General features: G+C 38.6%; 2 protein-coding genes across 2 annotated transcripts in view; one reads left to right on the top strand and one right to left on the bottom strand.

The window, feature by feature from the left end:
* MPHOSPH10 (M-phase phosphoprotein 10) overlaps positions 1 to 7,598 on the bottom strand; it is a gene marked incomplete in the record, with an annotated part of 10,231 nt that extends 2,633 nt beyond the window's left edge. Inside the window, 5 exon segments of the mRNA XM_072402288.1 lie at positions 1,545 to 1,686; positions 3,331 to 3,532; positions 3,778 to 3,950; positions 5,409 to 6,123; positions 7,461 to 7,598. Coding sequence (XP_072258389.1) covers positions 1,545 to 1,686; positions 3,331 to 3,532; positions 3,778 to 3,950; positions 5,409 to 6,123; positions 7,461 to 7,543 — 1,315 coding nt within the window.
* Positions 7,599 to 7,813: 215 nt separating this feature from the next.
* On the top strand, positions 7,814 to 24,492 carry FAN1 (FANCD2 and FANCI associated nuclease 1). The gene is made up of 14 exons (XM_072402287.1): positions 7,814 to 7,925; positions 10,126 to 11,334; positions 11,818 to 11,958; positions 12,792 to 12,993; positions 14,275 to 14,508; positions 15,284 to 15,415; positions 16,260 to 16,368; positions 17,061 to 17,180; positions 18,181 to 18,345; positions 18,502 to 18,667; positions 20,262 to 20,365; positions 20,699 to 20,893; positions 22,021 to 22,149; positions 24,311 to 24,492. Exons 2-14 carry the CDS (start codon positions 10,179 to 10,181, stop codon positions 24,446 to 24,448), a joined length of 2,991 nt encoding a protein of 996 aa, XP_072258388.1. The 5' UTR covers positions 7,814 to 7,925; positions 10,126 to 10,178; the 3' UTR covers positions 24,449 to 24,492.
* Positions 24,493 to 26,333: the final 1,841 nt, after the last annotated feature.

Raw genomic sequence — 26,333 nt, 5'->3', positions numbered from 1 at the left:
ATTTATAAGAAGAGTAAGAAGCAAAACACATTGAGCTAAAATTTGAATAAAACTGGATTATGCATTCAGGTATCCAAGCTTGTCTCTGTTTCAAGCTTCTGGATATTACAGATAATAGATGTTTGTGTGGGGGGATTTATCAACCATGGTACAAAGAGTTGTAGTAATGAGTTACCCTGCTATGATTTCAGGCAACTATGGTACTCCAGAGCAGTGGTTGCCAAGCAGGGGTCCCCTGTATGGACACAACCTATCCACTCACACATCGCAGGCTCAGATCTGCTTGCTAAACATCCTGGGTGGACAGTAGTGCAGGGCTGTGGACACACCTTTTGTTGCCTCCAAAGCACTGTCCCCCTAAGGTGTTTAGCAAGCAGATCTGGGCCTGCGATGAGAGTGGGCGGGTTCTGGCATCATGACATCACTCTGGGGTGACACCCGGCTCTCCCCGAGCATGCGCGGTAAGAAGCCGGTAATTTTAGTGGTCTGCGGAACCGAAAAGGTTGTGACCACTGCTCCAGAGAACATTCCTCCCCCTGCTGGTCAATTGTAAGTACAAGTCTAAGTAACTTAAAAATATGCCTTAAACAGTTCAGTTTAAAACAAATGACCTTTCTGAGGACAGTTTGTAAAGTATGATTTTACCTTTTTCAAGTTGCAATACATTTAACATACAAAGCATAAGAAATAAAAAAAATACCATAAAAAGAAGGTAACTGAAATCTGTTTTTTTATAGTATTTTAGGTTGAAAGTTTAACCAGCTCCACAATATAAAAAAAAAAATAAACAAAACTCTGTACTACAGTAGTATGCACAATACATTTCATGAAGATGGGAAAAAAAGTCACTGACCTGGTCCTTGATTCTCTGTTTTATAATATCCTCAAGTTGTAGTGTGGTTTCCTCTGTGACTGTGGGTGCTGTTATAAAACATTAAAAAAAATGTTATAGCTGCAAGACATTTCAAACCAACAGTATAAGCGACACAAAATGTTTTATCCAAGAAGCCCTGTCGTATGGTGGGAAGAAACACTGAAAAACATGCTACAGTAACACTAATGTAATTATTTCCTTTGCATACATCATATAAGCCTTTAATCCGGTTTAATATTATTATTCAGTATTTACATGGCGCCATCATGTTACGCAGCACTTTACAAAGTCCACAGTAATTGCACTAGCTGTCCCTCAAATGGGCTCACAATGTAATTTCTCTACCTCAGTCGTATGTTTTTATTACAGTCGAAGGCCAATTTTGGGGGGAAGCCAAAGTGCTAACCACTGAGACTCTGTGCTGCCCATATGCTTAATTCCATAATTAATATACAAAGAAATGCATAAACAGTATTTTACAAGCTGCTATCTCAATGAAGAAAAACAAACAAACAAAAAACATTGATACCAGACAATTAGTGTTAGCTGTTTGATGAAGATCTGTAATGCCCAGCATAGTTTCAACAAGCAAAGAAAAAAAATATATATAAAAACACTGTTGTGATGCAATGTAACAAACAAGATATTAACACAAGAATCACATAATTACCTGTTCTGGAAGCGTGGTCAAAAACCAAAGACTCTGACAACAGACTGTTCTCTGGCCTCTTTTGAGCGGTCACCTCTCCACTCAGCTGCCATGATTTCTCCTCAAGCATTTGTTTCTGCAGTGTCTGAATTTTCTCACTCATCTATAAATCAAAGTGTTGCACACAAGAGAAAATGCTATTAGATGGCTAGATATTTGCTAGCTAGATCGCTTCCTACGCATGTGCTGGAAACCTATGAGCTCCTGTGCACCTGTGTGGGAGTTACGTCATCCTAGCTTGGCCCATTTAGGATAACCAAAGATCGCCTTCAGGAAGAGAAGAAAAAAAAAAAGTATGGTAGCATGGCAACTGATATATATATATATATATATATATATACACACACATGCACTATACACACACTCAACCTTTCAACATAGGTTAAAGCTGCCAGAAACACAAACCAAAGTTGTGTTTTTAAACCTTATAGCGAAGATCAAAACATCCCTTGGTTACATCACTTGGATGAATTTCCTGATTTTAAATTTTAGGTAAAACCACAAAAGGTCTGATCTTTTGTTCAGGTTTACAAAGGGCCTGTGCGGGATGACAGGTCCTTTAATGTTTGATGATTGTTTTTTAAACCCATTTGAACTTGTCATGTACACTAACTCTTAATGCACCCAAATATGCATTGATTTGTATCTTCTGCAATTCACAAGGCTGAATCATGGAATTCCCAGAACCATACTGGCATGGTTGAAGTTCTATTTGATGTTGTATTTGCTGTCCATTTACTCCGTAGCTAATGACACCACTGTACTGTGACTGCACATTGGCTATGGAGCCCTAGAAGAGGCTATGTACTGCAAATCTTTTTGGAGTTTCTTCAATCAGTTCTAACACTTTTTTTAAGACATTTTCAAAACAGTATGCACTGTATATAGTAGGGGTATTTAGGTACACTTTAAAATGTGTTACCTTTTAAAAAATAGGCAAGTACTTCAGGGAAATTAAGATTTACCATTACTTGTGCATGTACATTTGTCTAATCTGCTGAATACTGTTGTTCATGAATCCAGGATTCATTCATTTCATGATTCTAATAGATAAGGTGAACCCGCACAAACACAAAAAGTATGCAAAGCTTGTTTATGTGTTTAAGGGTGAGGCGCTCTTACTTTCTGCACTCCTCACTCCCTCCAGTAACCAGGGAGCTTCTTGGTTCACTACATGACCTAGGCCAGTGTTTCTCAAATAGGGTTTCCTTGAGCAATCAGCAATTTGTGCCTTTCAGGTCAGTTTAAGAGATACCAATGATCTTTTTGATCTGGAAGGGTGACATTCTTCCCACTGGCCAGCAATGTAAAAACATTCTTCCATCTGCCCACCATGTTATTATTATACTTTGAGCTGTGGATGTAGTAATTATAGTAGGGGTTCCCTGAAGACCTGAAAAATCCTTCAAGGATTCCCCTATGTTCAAAAGGTTGAGAAACACTGATCTAGACTGTGTGTGGGCACTCAGAATTCCACCTTTACAATTCAGGACTTGTGTGTGTGGGCCTTGTATTGTGGGGCATGACATCAGTGCCTGCGACCCTAGCCTGTATCAGATGATGGTTCAGGTCGTGGGTGACCTTTTGCAGAACTGCAAGTGGAGACTGAGGATGTGTAGGGAACAAGGTAAAAAAAAAAAACTATTTTAGTCAACAATATTGGGCTAAGCCCACTGCAAAGTTAATTTTTTACTGGCCTTGGAGTTTAAAAGAAAAATTGTCTTTATTCAGAGTCTCTTGCACTTACTTTCTGTTCCCTCTTCTCAAATGAGGATATTAATTCTTGGGGGGTTTCTTGATTCTTCTTGCCGCCGCCAAGTATGTCACCCACATCTTCCCCTTCACTATCGTCAGACAGGTCGAATGTTACTCTCTTAAAAGCTGCCTTTGCTTTTCTACCTTCTTCTGTTTCCTCCATCATACCCTCTTCGTCCTCATCCAATTCACTCCTGAAAGAAAGCGTTAATTAGACTCTTAGAGAAAGGGCAAATAACCATACAGGATCACTCTAAGATGACACGTTGGTCTCTGTCCACAGCCTGACCTAATCACCCCCCCCAAACAAAGCTAGGAATAGTGTGTGGTTGAGTTATTCTTTACAGATCATCCTGGAGTTCAGATTTAAAATTAGCTGTATGATAATGTATTCTAACCAAATTACAGAAGAACAGTGAAAATCCAAAAAAGATCTTACGCGTCTTCCTCCTCATGTTCCATCTCATCTCTTCCATCTTCAGACTTTTCATTATCTTCTTCACTGAGCTGTCTGTCTGCCTCATCCTCATCCTCATCCCCATCCCCATCCCCATCCCCCTCTACTGGGTCAAAAAAATCTTTATACTGAAGGTTTCGGGCACTTTTAGCATCCTGAAAAGAAGCAAAATATTTTCATTATAGTTTATATACACAATTGTCACTGTAAACATAATATTAACAAGCAACAAAAATATACACCAGTAAAAACAGGTTTACCCTTGGAGTGAGGTTGGAGAGATTTTACCATTTCCTTATGCTAGGAACAGCTGCCTCTCAGGAGAACCTACATGGTAGCTAATAAATGGGAGGTGCAGTGAGTGGTACCAGTACAGCTCATTGCCACCAGCTGTCAAATGTGCACACGATGATTCTTTGGAAACCAGAGCCACGGTGAAAGTTTGAGTGTTTGAGAGGCTAGCAAAGTGCGACCCTGCCCTACGTAGGATACCATGGAAAAAAATCGGGTGTTTATGCTGCTGTTAAAATATTATTCTGTTTAGGTGGAGATCATAACATGCCCTTATTCTTTTTGCATTTCAGGTGCCACTAGATACAAATTAGTATGTAAAATACACTGTCTGAACCCAGGGGTTTGCCATAATGTGCACATATGTTTAGCTTAGCTCCTCATTGCTCCAATCTTTGCCTTGTCTTCTTCTAGATTTAGTCTTCAGCCACCTTCCAGGGAACGTGAACAGAAGATATGTCACCTTGGCATGGAATTATGCATAAAATTTATAAATGTATTATTAGGCGAAGGCTTTTCCGCCATAAAAAAGCGTGACAGTCAGATATTAAGTAGACTTTTCTTCTGCTTTTATACAGGAGACCAATCACCGTTTTTCAACCTCCTTATTATGTAATTTACCAGGCTTGGGTATGTGGCAAAATTAATTGGAGAATGTTCAAAATAATATGACTGCCTATTGGGTATCTCTGCACTTCCACCTCAGTATTTTTCTGGGACTGGACTGTCTGTTAAGCAGTTCTTGCATGGCGCTTGGCCAATATATTCCATGAACACCTTCAGCGAACAGTCAAGCAAAGTTTAAAGAGTGGTTGACTTGCAGGCCTGTTAAAATAAAACTATATTCATGCCCACCCTACCCCCATCTGCACTGACATCTTTGCACGGGCCTCTTCTGTGTTCAGGATCTTTGAACACCTTTGGCTGCACTGCCATGATGTAAGGTGGCAGAACTGCTGGGAATGGCAGAGACGTGTAACCCATACATACATTGTTCTGCAATTCTCAGCAGTCCCTGTGTAAGCTGTGTTAGGAGAGCTACCTGCACTCCCGCTGGTTGCGCTCCGTTGTTACACTGTCACTAGTTTTAGATCAGTATAAGGAGGGATTCTGGCACTACTGCCTCCTGTCATTTGTGGCTCTAAAATCACCAGCCACAGACCGACAACGGTCTGTGGCCCCGGGAGTTAGGGACCACTGATAAAAATCAATAATCTTATGCCATCATTATAACGATCAGGTGCAGGACACCAGTGACCCCTCAGCAATCATGTCTTACTGTCAGACTGGAGAGACGCATAAAGTCACTAAACACATTTTACCATTTGTTTTGCTTTTCCTGTTTGGAACTCTACTTCATCCTCCTCCTCATCATCATCGGATTCAATATCTTCAAAATAATCAACTTCCTCGTCATCATCCTCATTGTCTTTACCATCTTCCTTCTCAGCTGCCTCCAAAAAAGCCTCCATTTCTGACAGCTTGAAGAACTGGTCATCCACAATGGACTTCTCGCCTGGCCGTTTCAAAGGTTTTTTTCTGGGTTTTTTCTTATTCTGTTGCTCCAATTTATCAATATCAAAGTCCATATCTGAATCATCATCACTGAACTTCTCCACTGCTGGGGATTTTTTAGCAATTTTAATACCAGAAACATTTCGTTTTCTTCCTTTACTGTCATCAGGGATTGGTTCAGGTTCTTTCTCTTGTTCTTCTTCAGATTCTCCTTCCATGTCATCTTCCTCATCAGCATTTTCAGATTCTTCTGCTGCTTCCTCCTCCTCCTCATCCTCCTCTTCAGAAAGCTGCAAAATATATAAGTCTCTGTCTTTTACAGTCTTGTGGACTGCATTCTGGAAGTAGCCAAGAACAGCATTGTTCTGAAGTTCCAGTTGTTGCCAAATTTGCTCCTCATCAAAATTCTCAATTAGCAGTTCATTAAGAGGGCTTCCAAAATTAAGTGCAGCCTGTGACTTATGGAAGTCATAGAGAGCCTTTGTTAGGTTGGAGAACTCAGAAGCTAGTCCTTCTTGAACACTAAAAAAATAAATAAATAAAACAAAGAAAATTATATAGCAAGCTGAGATGTAGAGATGTCAGTACATAAAATACAATGTCTTCCTGCACACACTTGTAATACAAAAACACTTCAATATTCTGCAGGGCTCTCAACAGCTGCTCTACACAGCCACATGCAGTTCATTTTACTTTGCTGTTCTCAATAGGCTGCCTACCTGCAGTACCAAAATCCTATCCTCCTGCCTAACTTTAACCCTTCTTGTCTGGTACCAAAGCTTGCCACCATTCCCAGCTTCCTCTGAGGTGGCTAAAGCATAACACCCTACCTTCCATCTAATGAGGTGGAAGATATCCTACCGAAAACCTGACATCATACCCTAACAATGCAGATAACATACTAACCTTACCAGGTAGGAAAGTTTAACTAGTAGTAGGCTATTTTTATGAAACACTGTATCCCAGGGTTTAGCCATAACTTAAGTATTTGCATGTCAGGCATACCAGTCAAAGCCCCGACAACTTTGTTGTCCCTCATTGGGTTTTATTTTAGGGGCAGAATCGTGGCCTTGTAGTTAGCACTCTGGCTTTTGCAGCACTAGGGTATCAGATTCAAATCTTAGGACCCCATCGGCATGGAGTTTGTATGTTCCACTATGCATGAATTTCCCCAGACAATCCGGATTCCTTCCACAACCGATAAACATTTAGTTAGGTTACTGTCTCTTCCCAAAATAAGGCCTTACCCTATGCCAATGACATATACCTATGGCAGGCGCATTAGACTACGAGGGACAGTTAGTGACATGACTATGGACATTGTAAAGCGCTGCGCAATATCCTGGCGCAAGAAAATAATAATATTAATCTTTGCCTGTCTTGCGTAGGAATCATGATCATCTTTCAAATGACATTTTACCCAAAATCAATGCATTGGGAGTTTTGATCAATGTTTTCATCTGATCAATCTATAGGATCACATGGTGCAAGCCTGGCTTTTTATTATTAAACAGGATTTATATAGTGCAACATATCACGCAGAGCCATACATTAAATAGGGGCTTGTGTACACATGTAACATGAATACTTCCTGTGCAGTATACCGGAGCTAGATTGTAAGCTCTTCGGGGCAGGGTCCTCTCCTGTGTCACTGCCTGTATCTATCTGGGATTTGAAACCCCTATTTAATGTACACCCCTGTGTAATATGTTGGCGCCATATAAATCCTGTTTATTAATATTCATATTAATCTGCATTTTCTAGCCTTAAGAGGTGATGGCCAGTAAAGTAGGTAAAGCCCAGTAACAACACGTGTTAATCCCCGAGCAGTAAAGTCAGTGACACAGAATATGACATACCTAAGGAGCTGCTCGGGGTGAGCACTGACTGCCTCCAGCACCCCCGTACTCTGCCACAGCTCCTGCCGCGATACCTCCGCCATCCTCCCAGGCCAGCCAAGTGCTCAAAAAATTCACATGGGTTGCCTTTCAGCGGATGTGCAGCTGCTAAATTGATCCGACCGGAAACATGATCCTGTCGATAGGGTTCCGAGGTGAAATGTTTGCTTCTGCTCTTTAATTTTAACATTTTACGTTCCTATTAACATACAATTAGCTTTGTTTGCTTTGTGAATGCGTTTAATAAATTATTTACATGCATTTGAAAGTTCGTTTTAGTCCCTGTCAATAAAGCTTTGAAGTTTGAACCCAAGATGGCGGCGGCCATGGTGCGGCACTGCTGGTAGTAGGGGCTGTGCACTGACACGAGCTCGGTGTGATGTTCCTGGCTCGCTGTGCCTATCCTGTCTCTGGGCTTACATAGAGGTGACTTGTCTGGTGAATGTATTAGAATATTGAAAATGAAATTGAAATGTTATGTGTTTTCACACATTTTTACAACGTTTACCCAGGAGCTATACTTTATTTATTTTTTGAATTGATTGATGAATGATTTGGTAAAACATTTATTGATGGACCTCCAGCATGAATCAGAAACTTCCCCCAGGACTAAAAGTTCCAGCGTTGTCTCGTTTCACTAGGGCCTAGTACAGAATTACTCCTATCCCCTCCCCCCGATAGTGGCTCTGCCCCCTGGTATTGCCATACCAGGTGCCACCCTGTACCATATGGCCGTGCCATTGTTTGTTTTGCTTTTTATGTTGTGAGCCATTTTAAGATATATTGGTATTGGCTCAAGCAGAGTTGGTGCAATTACTGCTTTACTTGGTCCCAAATTAACCTCTTCTTGCTCCATGTCATTCAAACTCATTGACAGATTGATTGCTTGGCTGCCATGTGTAAAGTGCTCCCATTCAGGCCAATAGACGCGGCCGTGAGCTGTCACACCAACCATCTCAAACCACAAATCAATCACTTAGCAAACTCCCAAAGAAACAGCCATTCAAAAATCCCTCTAACTGCTGTCATTTATTTCCGGTAATATAATAAATATATTATACCAGGTCCTGGAGCTGTCACACTTTACAATCTGCAGTCTCCACTGTCTGAAACCCCGCTGTATAAACAAGCCATGACCCGTCTGTTTACATGAAAATATATTTGTCCTGGTGAGTGAAAGCAAGGAAAACTAAATGTTTGCTGTGATCACTGGAACATTACATAAGTAGAAAATTTCCTTTCTAATGTGGACATTTGTTCTGGTATGACCCTCTAGGACAGCGGTCGCGAACCGGTGGTCCGTGAGAAAATGTTGGTGGTCCGCAGCTCTGTCCGGAGCACCCCCCAGCGTGGTCAGGAGAAGGACCCTGCTTGGGGGGTGCACTGGCTAGAACCGTGGACCATGTCCCCCAGTACAGATCATGGGCTCAAGGCGGTGGGTGGGTTGTGGCTCAGACCTGTGATGGGAGAGTGGGCATGTTCTGGCATCATGATGTCACTATGGGGGAAGTTTCTTCCTCTTTAAGTGACACATGGCTCCCCTTGCATGAAAAGGTTGGCGATCATTGATCTAAGGGGTATATTTATGAAGCCGGTAATCTGACATTCCCTAGTAGAGAAACATTTACTTTATTTGAAACACATAGACTGCTTCTGCTGTAAGATACATTGTGCTCTCTATTCACGTCAAAATAGTTTGAATATGTATATTCATTTTATTGTTCTCATAATTTCTGTTTCATAAAAATAATGGAAACTATTCATATTCTGTTCTGTGCACACCTTTGCATGCTCAGCATTAGTTGCCATTTATACCTGATATTCCCGGTTTGGGGGACAGGTGGGTAACCCCAGGGTTTATTTTTGCTTAAGGTTTTTTAGGCTCCTCACTAGGCAGTGGCTTCACCCTCTCTACCAATTATGATGACTATGATCACTGAACAAGAAAGTGATGGGTAGCCCAACATTTTGCAGTTTTCTGCAGAAAAGGGATAAAGTGGGAAATGAAGCATCCATTGAGGTGACAACTGTCTGAAAGGAAAAATCTCACTTTGTTGGGTTTCCCTTTCATTTGGTGATGCATTTTTTGACGCATGATGTGAAGGAAAGGGACACAGAATTACCTGACTCCACTTTTATATAAAACTAAAAACTTGCATTCCACGGTGGCTCAGAGGTAGTACTCTTGCCTTTGCAGCACTATGTCCCAGGTTGGAATCTCGGCTAGGACACTATTTGCGTGAGTTTCCTCTGGGTACTCCGGTTTCCTCCCACATCCCAAAAACATGCAGTAAGGTTAATTGACCTTAGACTACATTAATGACATATGATCATGCTAGGGACATTAGATTCTGAGCTCCTTTGACAGACAGTTAGTCACACGACTATCAGCTTTGTACAGTGCTGCATAATATGATGGCTCTATATAAATACTTTGTAATAATAATAATAATTCCATTGTCGTGCATAATTAGTGCAGGTTATATCACCTTAAAGAACGCTCCCCATGTGTCTTTCAGCACAGGTCTAATCTTAGTGAATCAGTTATCACTTACATTTTATTACCATGTGATAGGCCTGTTAAAGAATTTATAATAATGATTGATTTTTTTTTTTCCCCCCCAAGATAAAACCATGAATGTGTCTTGATAGTCTGGACAAGTTCACCTTTCCATCATTATGTCACAGACTAAAACCCCTGAAAAGAAAAAACACAAACGCCTCTCTTTGTCTAAAAATCGAAACAATTCAACGCCAAAGGTGATTGGATCTTCCAGTCAGTCTTCAACGTCTCCATCAGTTCTTACTCTCTTTAAAAATGCGCCTCCTGCCAAACTTTCCTGCCCCCTGTGTGGGGAAATGGTCCCTCGGTTTAGTCTGAACAAACACATTGATGAAGAATGTGCTAAAGCAAAGGCAGAGAATGACGATGTCATACTGGTAGAAGATGAAAAACCCAGTCAGCCCTCTTCCTCCACTACAGCATTTCCACAAGAAGCTCAAGCTTGGAAAACTGATGAAAGAACAGATCAGTGTAATAAGACAAAAGCAGATACAAAACAAGACAGCCCTTATTTTAAGAATGATTCTTCTGTAGCATATTCTCCAACAGATGTGAAGGTGGTAAAAACTGTGTCATTGGGTAGTCTGTCTTCTAAATTATCCCGGAAATATCAAGCTTGCAGGACTGAAAGCAAAGAAAGTGCTAATGGCTTACTTAACACAAATAGTCATGGAGAGTCGCCATCTTGTAAAAGTGATGGTATTCACAGTGATGAAGATACACAAGTAGTTGACAATGTATCTTTGCCTTCAAGTTTGGACACTATAAGTGATGATCCTGAGGTTAACAATGACCAGAAACTCAATGTTGTTGTTGGTGATGGACCAAAACCTTGCAATGAAGAGGTAACATTTTGTAAACCAGACAGAAGCAGTGAACCTTCCAAACGTAAGCTCGTTAGTAGTCTTTCAAGTAAAACCAACAATGGTAAAAAGGCAAAGTTTAGCGATCCTCAGGAAGCTCCCTCTGCTCTGGCTGCTTTCATCAAAGACTGTAATGATTCTTCTGACATGTCTTCTAGTGAAGACAAAAATAATTTTCTTCCCATGGAAGATTCAGATCTACTTGAATTACTGAAATTTGAGGACCTAGATGGCCTAGATGAAACGGACAAAGGAAGTAATAAAGAAAATGCTTCTGGGTTTGATAGACAGCCATATTATTTGCGAAACTTCCTAATGGTGCTGCAGACTGTGATGGAGAATGAGGATGACATGAGTCTATTTAATGAAGAAGATACAAACACTTTGACAACATTTAATCTACTGTCAGGTATAAGATTTAAGTTTTTATACACTTTGTAAAGTTTAAAGCTAAAGCACGGTGGCTCAGTGGTTAGCTCTCTGGCTTTTGCAGCACTATGTCTTAGGTTTGAATCTCGGCCAGGACACTATCTGCATGGCGTTTGCAGGTTCTCCCTTTGCTTGTGTGGTTTTCTCCGGGTACTCCGGTTTCCTCCCACATTCCAAAAACATTCAGTTAGGTTAATTGGCTTCTTCCCAAAATTGTCTTTCGACTGTATTAATGACATTTGACTATGGTAGGGACATTAGATTGTAAACCCCACTAGTAACAACACTAGTGATATAACAATATCATAAATATAAATTTCTAAATATACAATTATAAATGCTCTTTATTGATTAATATTATTGGACTAGTTTCATATTTTTTGGAAGCAATGGAACAAATAACTGCATGCCTATAGTTTAAATTCCTTCACATCCTTCATCCTCCCCTCTATTTCTTTTAAAGCTGGTGGACAGAAGTTGTATGTTCGACTATTCCAGCGCAAGTTAAACTGGATAAAAACACACAAAATCGAGTATTCTGAAATTGGTTCTGATCTGACTCCATATACTGAAGAACTAATTCAAAATGGCTTCCTGCAATCAGGTATTGATTGTTTTATTGTTGTTTTGTAGACTTTTAGTGCTAGACTACAGGGGTGTTTTGTTGCTTTACATAAGTGGTTCATTAACAGCAGTCCTATAAGATGCAAGAAAAGCTCTCATTTCTGTAGCAGCTCTGGTCACTTACCTCTGATTCATGCCAGCACTGCTGCCTCATCTCATCTCATCTCATCTCTTTATCATGAAGAGATACATGTGAGGCCAAGGTTTCAACATCTGATCTTTACATGGTTGATATGACTTACCGTTAGGTAGGAGGGTAAAGGATGGAACATCAGTGTGTGATGAGGAACACAGATTTCCAGCACTTCCAGAAATGTTGAGTGACAAACAGTTCAATGATGGCTGCAGTGCTGGTCCACAGATGTTGGCTTCAGTCACTTTACAGAAGGGTAACTCAGATGGTTTTAGTTGAAGGCAGGTGATCTGATTTTTCTGCTACATTGTTTTAGGGTGTAGGTCATTAAAGATGCCCCATTCTATTAGGCCAGCAGCTGTTTTTCATGGAAGCTTTGATTTTAGGATTGCAGCCATACAAACACAAGCATGGAAAACGCTTGTGTGATCCTAGTGATTTAGATTTCTAGGTGCAGTTAATGTTTCTCTATGGTAGAAAAACTGATGAAAAATATGGCTGCTATATACAACAAAGCAATCTTTTCATGTGCTTTTTTTACACCAGCCCCAATGTGTATATGGAAACGTGGGTAGCATTACATTCATTGGAATAGAAGCACATAGCTATTTGACCTTGTTTTGTTTTTCTAAACAATCTCAACATTAATCTTTTTCATATAATTTTTTATGTTGTTTTAGATCGAGAGTTAGAAGATCTTACTGAAGCCCTGGATCTCATGTCTGCCCCAGAATTAAAAAACCTAGCAAAAGCATTTCACCTGAAAAACCCCAACACTCAAAAGCAACAGCTTGTGGAGGAGTTTTTGAAACTTTCCAAACAACGTTCCATATTCAGTACAAGTAACAAACAGTCTGGCATTGCTGCAGCCATCCTTAAAAAGTAATTTCACATATCGATTTACCTTCTTTTTTAAACACAGCAAAAATGATTCTGTCATATTGATGCCATTTTGTTGAAGCATGACATTTGGATTATCCCCCCTAGCGTTCTAATTCTGTCCATATTTCCATGCAAAAAGCATAATGTTTTTTTTTGCATGGAAATTTATTTTACGTTGTAGGCTATAATTCTTAGGCATAACTTACCGAAATATGTCCAATATTTATTAAATTTAATATTAAACTTTAAATAAAAAAAACACAAAAATCTGTTAAAAAAATAAAATAAAAATAGTGAAACATATAATATAACTGTACAGAAGCATGTATAATAAATATATATATATATATATATATATATATATATATATATATATATATATATAATATATGTTTGTGTTTTATTGCTGATCTTACCTTGTCAGCAAAGACTGATTAAAAGCAAAACAACCTCAAAGTAACTTCATTGACCTAGTGGCCAATTGTCAAAAGTGCACAGCTGTCACAAAAAGGAAATGAATAGAAAATAAATGAACACTATAAGCAAATTTACAAGGGAATATTTTATAAATAGAGCCCTAAGTATAGCCCTACGTTGTTATATAAAGCCCTAAGTTGTATTACCCTTAAAATGTTAAAACACCAAAAAAGAAGCCACCTCATAAAATATTTTTTGTAATATTAATATCTTTTTAAATAGTGTATCATAAAATACATTTACACAGATCTGTTTGGGATCGGTCATAATACAGGTAGTCCCTGAGTTAAGGACATTCCTAGATTCCTAGATATGAACAGGGCTTTCCTGCTCACTCCTGTGCAGGACGGAGGATTGATAGGGGGGAGGGGGGGGGGTTTGCATGACTTTCAGAAAAAATCTTTTGCTAAACACAGCTGAGGTTGTGGGTGATCTTAAGAACTGAGCTGATTTGTAACATCTTGTAACTCTTTAATGACCAAGACAAACTGCAGTTGTTTCTTTTTGCATATCAAAGCACAGTATGCTCCAGAAGTTAATAAATGTCTTGTCTCCATGGAGATTTTTTTGCTTTGTTCATGATTAACTCACGGTGAGGATTTTATACAGTAACTGACACTATACTGCCTAATATTATGTTGAGACACACATCTGTCCTAATTTGTTAAAATAATGTACTTGTTCCGACTTGCATACAAATTCAACTTATGAACAAACTCACAGTCCCTATATCGTATGTAACCCACAGACTACCTGTAATGGAATTTTTTTTTTAATGTTTCGTTTAATGTCTTTCGCTTCCAGAGCCAAAGATAGTGCTGGTCGAGCAGTACGGGTTTGCAGAGCCCCCAGGGCTGTATTTTCCCGAGTCCTCCTCTTGTTTTCTTTGACACAATCTATAGAAGTAGAAGAAGCTGCTAGTGGGGGACAGAGCCTGCTTTCCACAGTCTTAATGGTAAACATGGGCCGCATGACTTTCCCAAACTACACTGTGCAGAGGAGTATGAAAATCTTTCATGACCGAGAAGATCTGATAAGGTATGAGGAAAGAATATTGTCTGGAATTTGCTCTTATAGAAATACTATGTAAATAATGTGCACATCCTGTTTCAATGGACACCTGTGGGATCATTCACCAACCTACTTGATTTTTTATTAGGTTGCAGTAGTGAGATTTTTAAGCAAACATTTCTCCCTCAAACCCAACCTCAATACTTTTAGTCATTGGTTACAAATACTCCCCTAGCCTCCAATGACTCCTCAATATTAACCTCATTACATGTATGGCTCCAAAACTTTTCTAGAGCTGTCCCAATTCTCTGGAATGGTCTTCAACATCCCATTCAGCTTCCTCCTACTTTTTGAAAAGATGGGTTTTGAGGGCTCTTTTAAACTTGCCAACCCATCTTCTGTCTCCTAAAACCCTCACCCACTATTCCATATCCCCCTTTTATTGTGTGATATTTCCCCTACCTCCTAGATTGTAAGCTCTTCGGGGCAGGGTCCTCTCCTCCTGTATCACTGTCTGTATTAGTCTGTCATTTGCAATCCCTATTTTATTGTACAGCGCTGCGTAATATGTTGGCGCTATATAAATCCTGTTTAATAATAATTATAGCTGGTTTGAAGATATACTATAACAATGGGGATCTGATGAAATTAGAAGTAGAAAACATAGTTAAACTTCCTCATAATCATAAAAACCATAGAAGAGAGTTGAATTTTAATATATCCCAATAGAACTGCATTCAAAATGCCATACATACAATTCTTATTTGTTATCCCTGTGCCAACTCATTGTGGCTTTCTCTAGGTATGAATCTGCAATGCACAAGTTGGTGGACATTGTAGTTACAATGACCAATGGTCACTGGAAAGAAGCACATGTGTTGTATCTGAGTGCCAAGGAGGAATGGGATCAGCTGAAGAATGAACCAACATTAAAGTAAGTCATATGAGCTAGTGTCCCAAAATTGAGCCCCACTATATCCTCTTTTGTATGGTTGTATTAGCCTTGTTGGTTTGCAATGATTGGGCTCTATAGTGAAATACATGTCATAATATTTAGTTATATGGAGAAAGAAACAAAAACACATTTGAAACAAATACTAATCTGTTATTAGTCATATTGTAAAATCAAGTGACTACACAGTAGGGGGTATGCTGACTGCATTTCTGGGTCTCAATGTAAAAATGAATGTAAACTTCCTACATTTTCCTTTTAAGGGACTAAATACAGCAGCATGTACAGTTTCATGGAAATGAACGTCAGCTGGATCTGTATTGCGATTAACATATTTTATTATTTGTAATGGCCATAGTATGGGATTGTCATAGGTTAATACCAATCGGCGCACAAATGTGACCGTACCTCTATGTATATGTGGGTACAAGGGGGGACTGGTATTGGAGTTGAAATAGCTCCTTCATAACGATAAAGATCTGATGGTTTTTGTCTTATATATTGTGAGAGACTGAAACCTTTGCTTGTAAAGAAAAAAAAAAAAAATGTTATTATGGATATCGGTGATAGGGAGCTGACTGAAATGAATTCTCTGCATATGGCCAACAGTAATATAATAGACCGTTTGATAATAAATCTGCATTACTTCTTGTTACAGTGAAGCCCGGTCCACTAGTGTAAATTATGGATTGAAGTAACTGCTTAAACAAATGTTTATTTCTTGTTAATAATGAAACAGAACTTTGTAAAAAAAAAAAAAACACAACGCATATATGTATAAAATATTTTGTGGTAAGCAGGTATTTAGAGTGTGTCCATTGTACAGGTACCACACAGAGCTGCCACTATACTTGCGCTGCTTTACTGTGGGCTGGGTATACACAAGGATCCTGTGTCGAGGGGTAGAAATCTTACAGAGGTTACATCTGTATGAGGTATGTTTTTTCTGGACTTTAATGGGAATATTTTCTGTTGGGTTTTTCTGTATTACTATATTTGAGTTTAATAACTGTTTTTTTTATGCCCAGAAATTAATTGAGAGCATCATTGATAGTGGTCCTAGGTTTTTTTTTTTTTGCTTTGTAGTATAATTGTAATTACAAAGATTGAAATTACTGACTATCACCACTTTCTTTTTTGTGCACTCCCTCACAGTAGTAGCAACGGTAGATTTTGATCTTATCCAGGATTAGGTCTACGTACACACAGGCAATAATTGTCGTTTGAAAGGATTGTGAAAAATCCTTTCCAACGGCAATAGATACATGAACGAGTGCTGTACATACAGCGCCATTCTGCTCTATGGAGAGGGGAGGAGGAAGAACGATGAAGCGGCACCCCACTGTGCTCTCTCCCCTTCAGTTTGTTTGCGGTCGTTCGGCGTTCATCGATCGTGAATCCGCCAGGATGGATCCATGAATGTCGAGCACTGTACACACGCCAGATTCTCATCCCATTCCCACGGTGAAACTCTCCTGTGTCTGTCAATCTATTGTAGACTAATTTTTGTATTCCATTTTCAAATATAAGACATGTTGTATGATCAGTTAGTGATACACATATGTGTTCTCTGTTTGTAATATTGACTACATACAGTATGTTCTAACCCAGTGCACATATATTGCAGGAAGCAGTGGAATTACTGCAAGCTTTGTTATCTCAAAATATATATTGTCCAGATAGTAGAGGGCGATGGTGGGATCGACTGGTTCTAAATTTACATCAACACTTGAAGCAAACACAGAAAGTAAGTATTATAATGGTAATAATGTATAGCTGTACTTTGAAAAAAATGGTGGCAGCCATTGCTGAACCCCTTTAGAAAATGCTGGTTGTCTGACTGCCCTGACTTCATTACTTACCTGGATGTTTCATAATTTTTTTTTATCAGGAATGATCTTCTAGGACAGCCTACTATTCTCTCTATACAGGTCTTTTTCCAAAAATGGGGGTCCTGTAAGCATGTCACTGTGATGATATACATTTAGGTAATAAATAGGAATAACAAACTGGTTCAGTAATGACACGATATAAGGGTAGGCTTAAATAAACTGTGCTTCTACAACATCATAAATGGACAGGGAGTGTAATGCACTAGGTCTTTTGGCCCTCTGGTTTTATTTGACAAACAAATAAAATGTTACAGCATAAAAACAGTGATATTCCAGTCACAAAGATAGAATAAAATAGTTTGTGTAAATGGGAAAAGTCAGCACAGTCTATAAGATCAGAGCCTCTCTTAGATTGTAAGACCGCTGCACCCAGAGGGCAAAGCACAGCTCACCCTTTAGGGGATCAGATGGTGGATTTGCATTATGTTGATGCCTTTCCCTTTCTCAAGGCTAGGTTATTTTTCACTTTTTGAAGATTTATGTTCCATGAACAATATGGTATACAATCCTATTTATATTATAATGATATCTGTGGTAATTCACAGTGGCTTCTGGATGTGATTGTAACTGTTCAATCTCTGACAGAATATTTCAGTTTAAAGGACGGGCATTCTTCATTAACGCTAAATGGCAATGGAGGAGGGGTGTAATCACAAAGCCATTCAGCACAGCTCTTCAGACATCTGTTATTGTGATGGCTTCACACCAGGGAGATCTCCACTGATTAACTAATGCAAATACAATGGGTGGATAATTATCAACACCTTTCTTTGATTTATCCTAAATAATTGTTACATATAACCAACAAGCCTTGAAAAATGAAAAAGATTATTATTTGTAATGCTGTTTTCCCAGGCAATCACCTTCATCATGGAGGGCCTGTCAGATCCCTACGTACGTACTGGTCATCAGCTGTCTCTGTACCAACGGGCTGTAAGAATGAGAGAGTCTCCAAGCTGCAAGAAATTCAACAAGATGTTCAACAATCTGCCAGAGATCATTGTAGAGGATGTCCCTCATGTGAGATATAACTCTTGTAGTATTTACATTACCAGCTCATGTTTTCATATCACAGTGACTTGTAGAAAGAAGAAACGATGAGGTTTTAGTTTCACAATAGTTATTGAAGATTATTCCTTAGGATGTGTGCTAATCTTATCAATGTGTAATCAACAGGTTACCATTAAAGGCAAAATGTGCCCACAGACAGGCATGGGAAAATCAGTCTTTCTAATGGAGAACATGGCAGAAGAGGTGGGTGAGGATATTACACTCTCTACAGTCATGTGCTCTGTAGAAGAACTGGCACTTGCCCATTACCGAGAACTCGGCTATGATCAAGGTATGTTATCACTGGGGTGTATACTTCCTGCAAACATCTGAGTGATTAGCGTTGAGGCCTTAGTTTAAGGATCTTAGCTTTGGTCTCCCAAGGGTAAACTGTAAGCAACTGTAGGCTTTTTGCAACTCCCCTACCCCATCCCCCAAGTTTTTACTGGTGAATCTTCCAGACAACAAACATATGTATAGTCACATAAATCACCAATGAGGCCAGTGTAATTATTTCAGAGCAGTCATAGGTCCCTTGGTAGCCTTCCTTACTGGTTTCATCTTTGCACATTTACTCACAATTGGTGGCTGTTCTTAACAGATTTACAGCTGTGGCATATTCTCCTAATTTTTTTTTTTTTATAATTTAATTGTATTGCATTGAATATTTAGCCTACCTGCAAAATAGTAATCCAAATCCAGAACATAGCTGCTTGTAATGCTGCTTGAGGATCTTCCTCATTATTTCAGCAATCATATTTAAACTTGCGTGGATGTTTGATTTGATCGCTAAGGCAAGCTACATTCTTACTGCTATCCTACCAAGCATGGAGGTGTGTTTGCTTGTTTGCAAGGTATTGCACATAACTCGGGTTTGAATATATTAAGTGTTATGCTTACTGAATGACATGCATAATTTTATTGGGGGCATATAAAAAAAGCAACGATCTGAACTATACAGATTTTTAAATGGATAATCTGATTTTGTATAATGTCAATTATACAATTCAATGCTGCTTTGGTTCCTGTACTGTTCTAGGTTCATTACCTTGAGTGGAGGAACGGATTCCCATGTTTTAAGTGTTGTTTTCCATTCTGACCTATGAGATTCTTCACTATAAACTTGACAAATGCTCTTCTGTAAATGCAATCTGTAAGTTGGGGTCACTCATCCCAACCTCTTAACATCTGGTGGCATTAAAATATTGCAGCCATGTGAGAGGTTAGCAGATCTCAAATAATTAAAGAGGTGATCTTGGTAGACTAAACTCAGTACAGGGCTTTCACTTACCTGCAATAATGTCTGCTGCTTCCTCCTTAACATTTGTACAGGGAAAACTCTTGGCACAGCATGTCTCACCATTACAGTGTATGTGGCTAGAGGAGACTGAATGTTTTTCTCCCTCACACGCAAGCAGTCAGCTCTCACTTGTCCTCCGCAGGGCTATAATGGATACAGCCACTCACTCACTGCTGTCTGCTTAGGTTCTTTGGGTGTCCAGTAGGAAGAAGTTTAAAACTGAGTGACTCCTAGGATTTTTGTGCAGCTTGACAGAAATGTACAAAACTATTGTGTTTTTTGGGGCAAGGTGGAGGATGTGCAAACTTCTGAATTGGGAGAAAGAAAAAAAAAAAACAACAAACACCAAGATGTTAATATGAACTCATGCCCACTGCACTATTACAAAGCTCTATCCGTTCAGAAGCTTTTGTGTGGAAGTTCAACAACTTTTCCTCTGCAACCATTTCATTTTCCATATTTTACATTTTATGTCCTGTACTTATTTTTACAATAAGTTTTAATATGTATTTAGATTCATATATATCTTGGGTAAAGCCCTTTTCAAATAACATCCTATGGTAATTGACTTTCTTTGCATTTGCAGGAATTCACGGTGAAGGCTCCACGTTCTGTACCTTGTATGGGTTGTTCATGTGGGATATCATATTTATGGAAGGAATTCCTGATGTCTTCAGAAATACCTACCAGGTACTTGTGATATGAAACTGCTCAGTCATTTGTTCTCTGCTGTATAGATGGCGCCTAAAAGATGTTGTGAATACACCATACAATATAACTGCTTAGTGTACATTCTTTCATATACTGTATTCATATTTAACATATTATTATACATTCTACTTATCTGCCTATTACTACATTTTCTTTATAGCTTACAAAAGACCAAGAATGGTCTTGGTTTACTGGAATAATGTCTGCTCAATTAATTAGAATGTGCTTTTACAAGCAATATAAGAAAGGTCTGCTTAATATATAGGGGATTGTGGCTCTGGTTAATGGCATTATGTAATGTTTTTGTTGCAGGCGTTCCCTCTGGACCTATATACAGATAGTTTTTATGAGAATAGAAGGGAAGCCATTGAACTGCGTCTCCAACTGCTCCAGGAGTCCTCCATTGAGACTTTGCACAGCTTGATGGCTGACATATGGAATGAACACCTAGGGGAGGCAGCTGCTCTAGTCAGCTGGGAACGATTCTCCTCTCTGCAACAGGCCCAGGTAAACATTCAGTAGGATAAGGTGCTGTTATACAGTAACCAGATATGAGGTAATTATTAGTCAATAGCCAGGATTTGGAAAGGGGAAAAAAAGCATGTCACAAGAACATTAAATTATTAACAGTCTCATGGTGAATACAAATATTGAACAAAAGCAAGACAAGCATTCCCTGTGACAAGTCCTGATGACCTGGTAAAGCAATGTAAAGATTTAAGTTTTCATCTGCGTAATTATAGCAGATCATTAAGTTACCATGGATTGTATTATTCATAAAAAATCTAATTTATTTAGCTCCATCATCTTCTGTGGCTTTACAAAGTGGAAGCCTTGTACTACCAGATACAATGGTGTCATGTTGGTTAGAGTGACCAAGGCTGGGCTGTATGTGTTTGTATATAGAGGAAAGATCTTAGGTTGCAATTGACCATCACAATAGTAAATGAACACTTAATACATTGTGGGAGTGATTTCTAAAAGAAAGGAGAAACACAGGAAAAAAATTGATGTGATAATAAGCCAATCAATGACAATCTTTCCAGAGTATGTCCTTTTAAATGTACCATGAGACTTTTTGATTGAGTTTATGCAGATTTGTGCAATGCAGGTATGACAGGAATTATTATAGCTTTTTTTGTACAAACTTTTACACATTGTAAATGGATAATTGTCTGGTCACTTTGCATATAGCTAAGGATATACCAGTGAGATATCAAATTACTCATTAACCACCAGATCACTACTGTACTGAGAATCCCAGACACAAATCATTTATCAAACTACGGTACATAACCCAGTGATAGAAGCTCAGTAGTTTGGGGGATGCCCCCGTTGTTTATCTCCTATTTGCCTCCTATTATCTCCTTTATCTCCTATTTTATTATTTTATCTCCTATTTGCCAAGTCTGTCACTGCACAGGTGATGGACATCGCAATGTTGGGGTCATGGGTACCTGTTGGGGTCATGGAACACAGCTCCACTTTGGGTGAAGGAAGAGTGAATATGTGATGGGGGAGAGATTTCATGTGTAAATATCATGCAGAGCTATTATATTTTTGTTTTGTGATGGCCATTACTGCAAATAAAATTTCCATATTACTCTGTTTTCATCATCCTGATCTCATTTCAGAGCCTGGTGTCCTGCCTTGGAGGATCATTGCTAAGCGGGCTATGTAGGAAAATGTCCAAAGATATTCGGCACTGCAGAGGAGGGCTCCCTGATCTCGTGGTGTGGAATGTGCAAAAGCAAATCTATAAGGTAAACGGACTCCTTCTTGTTAGTGCCTACTTAGATTAATAATGATATTTATTTTATGACCAACCACACAGATTATTATTTCTTGGTAAAAAGACTAATCTTACTGCACCGTATTAAACTGGTGTTACTTCTGTTTATATAAGCATTTACAGATAGGCTGCATCATTTTTTTTGCTCACCTTTCTATTAGTATTGTATTGCACTGCTGTCCAGGTTTGTATACCCTGTGATTGGGTCTATTGTAGGTTTATTTTACTGTGCACCTAATGCAATAATACAATTGACCACCAGATGTCACAAATCAGAGGAAGAGCCCATATATACATGGGAAGGGATTTTCTGGTGGCTGCATTGAAATGGTAAGGGAATAAAGTGATGGATCAGATATCTTATCTACCATAACTGCAAGTGTTTTTACTAGCACATGCTTATAGCAGCAAGTAATAATTTACCTTGAGTAGAAATCCACAAGAATTTGTCCTATCTTTAAAACATATTTATTTTATAGTCAACATCTTTTAGTAGAAAGATCAATGTAATTGTGTGATGTAAGGACATCATTGTCTTAATAGGGGGAGACAGTCCTGACAAAAACGTACCAAAATCATGACATGAGAAGATATATGATGTCTGTCCTACATACTTACTCCCATTCTGTAATCAGAACGTATTTGTGGTTTTCAAAGTTAAGGCATTAAAGTATCAGAAATGCATTTTGAAGAAGAATGACTGTTTCAGGACAGTGGCCTAAGGAGACATAATATGGCAGCGGTGTTGTCCTGACCCAAGCAGAACCCACAAGACCTTTATAAGTGACAGGAACTGTCTGTATTGCTTCCCAAATAACAAGCAAAACAATTGGATAGAGGAAGCAGATTTTCCTCTCTGCAGAACATGCACACCAGGTTGTTGGTTAATCTATGTGGCAACTTGCTTTAGCTGACTGCAATTGAGTGGTTTAAAGTCTTTGCTTTTTGTTTCCCACTGGATGTGGCTTCCATTACTTTCTGTAAGGGGTCATCTGAGGAGGAAATTAATGTTTTCAGTAGAGACACAGGAACTGGTCACAGGTTCTAACTCTTCCCCATTCTATAAACAACCATTGGTTGATGTTGGGCTTTACCTGCAAAACTATTTTATTTTTATTTTTTAGTTTAGGTATATGTCTGAAATAGCAATATAAATTTCCTTCAAATACCTATAGTGTGCAGTATTGTGAAGCAAACAATCAGAAGTCCGGTAAAATGAGACTGCTAAAAAACGTATAGGTTGTTTGTAGTATGCGAGTACATAAATATTTGGTTTTTGTATGGCCGATTATATGGACAATAAGCTATGCAAGTATTTCTTGGTATCCATGGCATCCAAGTTACAATCAGATCAATGCATAGGTAAAATAATAAACCTTTTAGGTAACACAGCTGGTCCTGGTTAGAAGGCTCTGTTCTATGTATTACTGACCATTATTCACATGCTATGATAATTTTCCTATTTTCAGGTCTGCAATGGCAGCCTATGTGCAGGCTTCCAGTAAAGAGTTTTTTTTTTTAATTTTTAAATGGAAATCTGTACTGAGATTAACATATTAGTTGCCTTACAGCACATATGGCACTTCTAGTAAGCTTTTTACCTAGAACAAGCTCGTGGCTAATCAATCACAATCTGATCTGCATGCTTGTTATCGATAAGCAACTTTACATTGAAACATTTGGATCCTTGTTTCAGAACATTTCAGTTTTTCAAGGAGTGGTCAATGATGGCCTTTATATTTCAGTGGAGGTTTCTTAATGTATTTATAATAAGCCTTTATTTTTTTGAGAGTTAGATAACATAACCAATGTTTTATTGCTGGTTGTCTTTGTGTCATGTGACCACTGTCAGTGGAAATGAAAGTGTCACCAGAACAAGATTAGAGCTTCAAGACAAAAGCTCTGACCTCCTGTTCCATTTACAGCTCAGAGGAAAAAAAGAACAAATTTCCCAAATGGAACACAAATAAAAAGACAAGCATTTGAAACATTCCCTGTGATACCCAAAATTTAATGCAAAAGGAAATCCTGAATACTTAGATTTCATTGTTCTAGCATGGTATTGCATGTAATGCTATTTCTATATCGCTGTGCTCTTACATGTCATGTATATTGATGTCCATGTGTTACAGCTGGTGGAGGTGAAGGGGCCAAACGATCGCCTGTCACACAAGCAAATGGTTTGGTTGCATGAACTGAAGAAGATGGGTGCAGATGCAGAAGTGTGTCACGTTGTTTCCATTGGATCTAAGAGTAACAGGTTTAACTAAATGTCAGAAAACTTACAAGTATTTCATTTTCCCAATAAAAAAATAAATAAAAAAAAACTAACTTGGCTGCTGTTTTCATAAGATTTACATTCATGAACTTGTTCAGTCCAACAAGTGATTCCAGGTGCACACACAAGGCAAAACTGAAAGTTTAACACCAATCTATCATTACCTGATATCCTGAATCCCATGCCATCATTTTATTCTACTTTTCCTAAAGGTGTGTAGGATCCTTATCTTGTCATTTACCTACAACATTCTGTATGGCTAGTCAATTCAGCAACATGCCAGGAAGTAAAACTAGTTAGTGTCACCAGAGATTAACTTTAAATTCACCTTCCTAATGGTATTCTGTGAATGCCAACTGGTCAGCCATGTAAATCAGGGTTCATTCCCACCTAGTTTATTTTGCATCATTAAAGCACCAATATTAGTGAAATATTGACTCCAGTATAATTTGTGTTCTCTAAATAACCTAACCTAATCTTTAAACAGAACTGTCCATAACTTCATATGTGGCAGGAGCACAGCACAGCTATATGCATACAGTCACTATTGTAGTTTGTGAACACCAACCTGTAAAATATATTAATGTGTTGGGCAGCATATTCTAAAACCATGGAAATTATGAACTTGCGCATTAACAGGCTCCCAAGATGTTGGGTTGTGTTTGAGCATGCTTGAATGCAGCTACTGAGACACTATGAGAAGTTTACTAGTTGGTACTACACAATTTTAAGTGTTGGGGTGCAGGGCATGTGACGTTCTTTACCCCAAACATTGTCAAAGCATAGGCCGGGCTTTCTGCACTTAAACTCACTAATTTAGAGAAGGGGGGCACACTCACACATCAATCAGTGTACCACAATTTTTTTATGAATGTAATTTTAGGATGTCAGTAATGATATAATCTTTATTTGAGTTTGTGAAAAATGTACCTATTACCCATGCTGACAAAAGGGGTTTCATTGCACATTCCCTGGAATAACCAAAACTTCCATTTTCTAATCTCAACTCCTGTATGATGTGTATATATGTTGTGCAACTTCAACAACCCTGACCTATATGTACAGACTATGAAATGTTGTACTTAATGGATGCGCAGTTACACATTTTTTCCAATGTAATCACATTGATGCATTGCAGTAAGAAAAGTTAACACATTTCTCAACATGAGTTTAGTGATGTTATGGTGTAAACAAACCCCTAACATTATATAAATGTAGGAAAAATAACACACTTCAGTCCAAATAGCTGCAATGTTGGCGTTTATTAAAAATTAATTAAACAAAATATGCCATTTGGTTTCTACTTCCATTTAAATAAGTCACATCCACTGTTCAGTAAGCATTCATTGCAAAGAGTACCAAGGGTATAACTCATGTTCACTAATATTTTGCACTATATACAGTTTTTAATTTAGTATTTAAAGGCACTTCTAATACTATATTATACATTTAAGACTTATCTACAGCAGAGGTTACAGTGCACATCATTTAAATGGCGATTGATCAAATAATGTAAGCCAACCAAAATACCAATAGGCTGAATTCACTAATCTTTAAAGAAGGCATTTGCTATACCAGTCATGTGACTCTTCTATTCCACTCCCAATGCTGAAAACAATGATCTTTATAGTTTAGTGAATGGAGCTTTGGATGCCTTACTGTAACTTACAGAAAATCACCTATCATCACTAGTTCCGCTATCTGTGCTTATTGCATATAGAGAACTTGGCTCTAAGGCTACGTACACGTCAGATGATTCTTGCCGGACAATCTCCTCAGGGCTGATATCGGACGAGAATCTGGCGTAAGTACAGCGCTCGTCATCAGGATGACCATCCTGGTGGATCCACGGACGAGCAACGATCATAGAGCACAAG

The sequence above is a fragment of the Pyxicephalus adspersus genome, chromosome 2 (assembly GCF_032062135.1).
Source record: "Pyxicephalus adspersus chromosome 2, UCB_Pads_2.0, whole genome shotgun sequence".
Taxonomy (NCBI): Eukaryota; Metazoa; Chordata; class Amphibia; order Anura; family Pyxicephalidae; genus Pyxicephalus; species Pyxicephalus adspersus.
The sequence above is the reverse complement of the archived record's forward strand: the minus strand, read 5'-3'. Positions and strand labels throughout refer to the sequence as shown.

Bases quoted from the DNA above. Each gene is read 5' to 3' on its own strand.
- FAN1 (XM_072402287.1), top strand. From the start codon at position 10,179: ATGTCACAGACTAAAACCCCTGAAAAGAAAAAACACAAACGCCTCTCT. The intron at 14,509-15,283 runs GTATGAGGAAAG...GGCTTTCTCTAG, and splicing joins GACCGAGAAGATCTGATAAG to GTATGAATCTGCAATGCACA. The intron at 16,369-17,060 runs GTATGTTTTTTC...CATATATTGCAG, and splicing joins AGAGGTTACATCTGTATGAG to GAAGCAGTGGAATTACTGCA.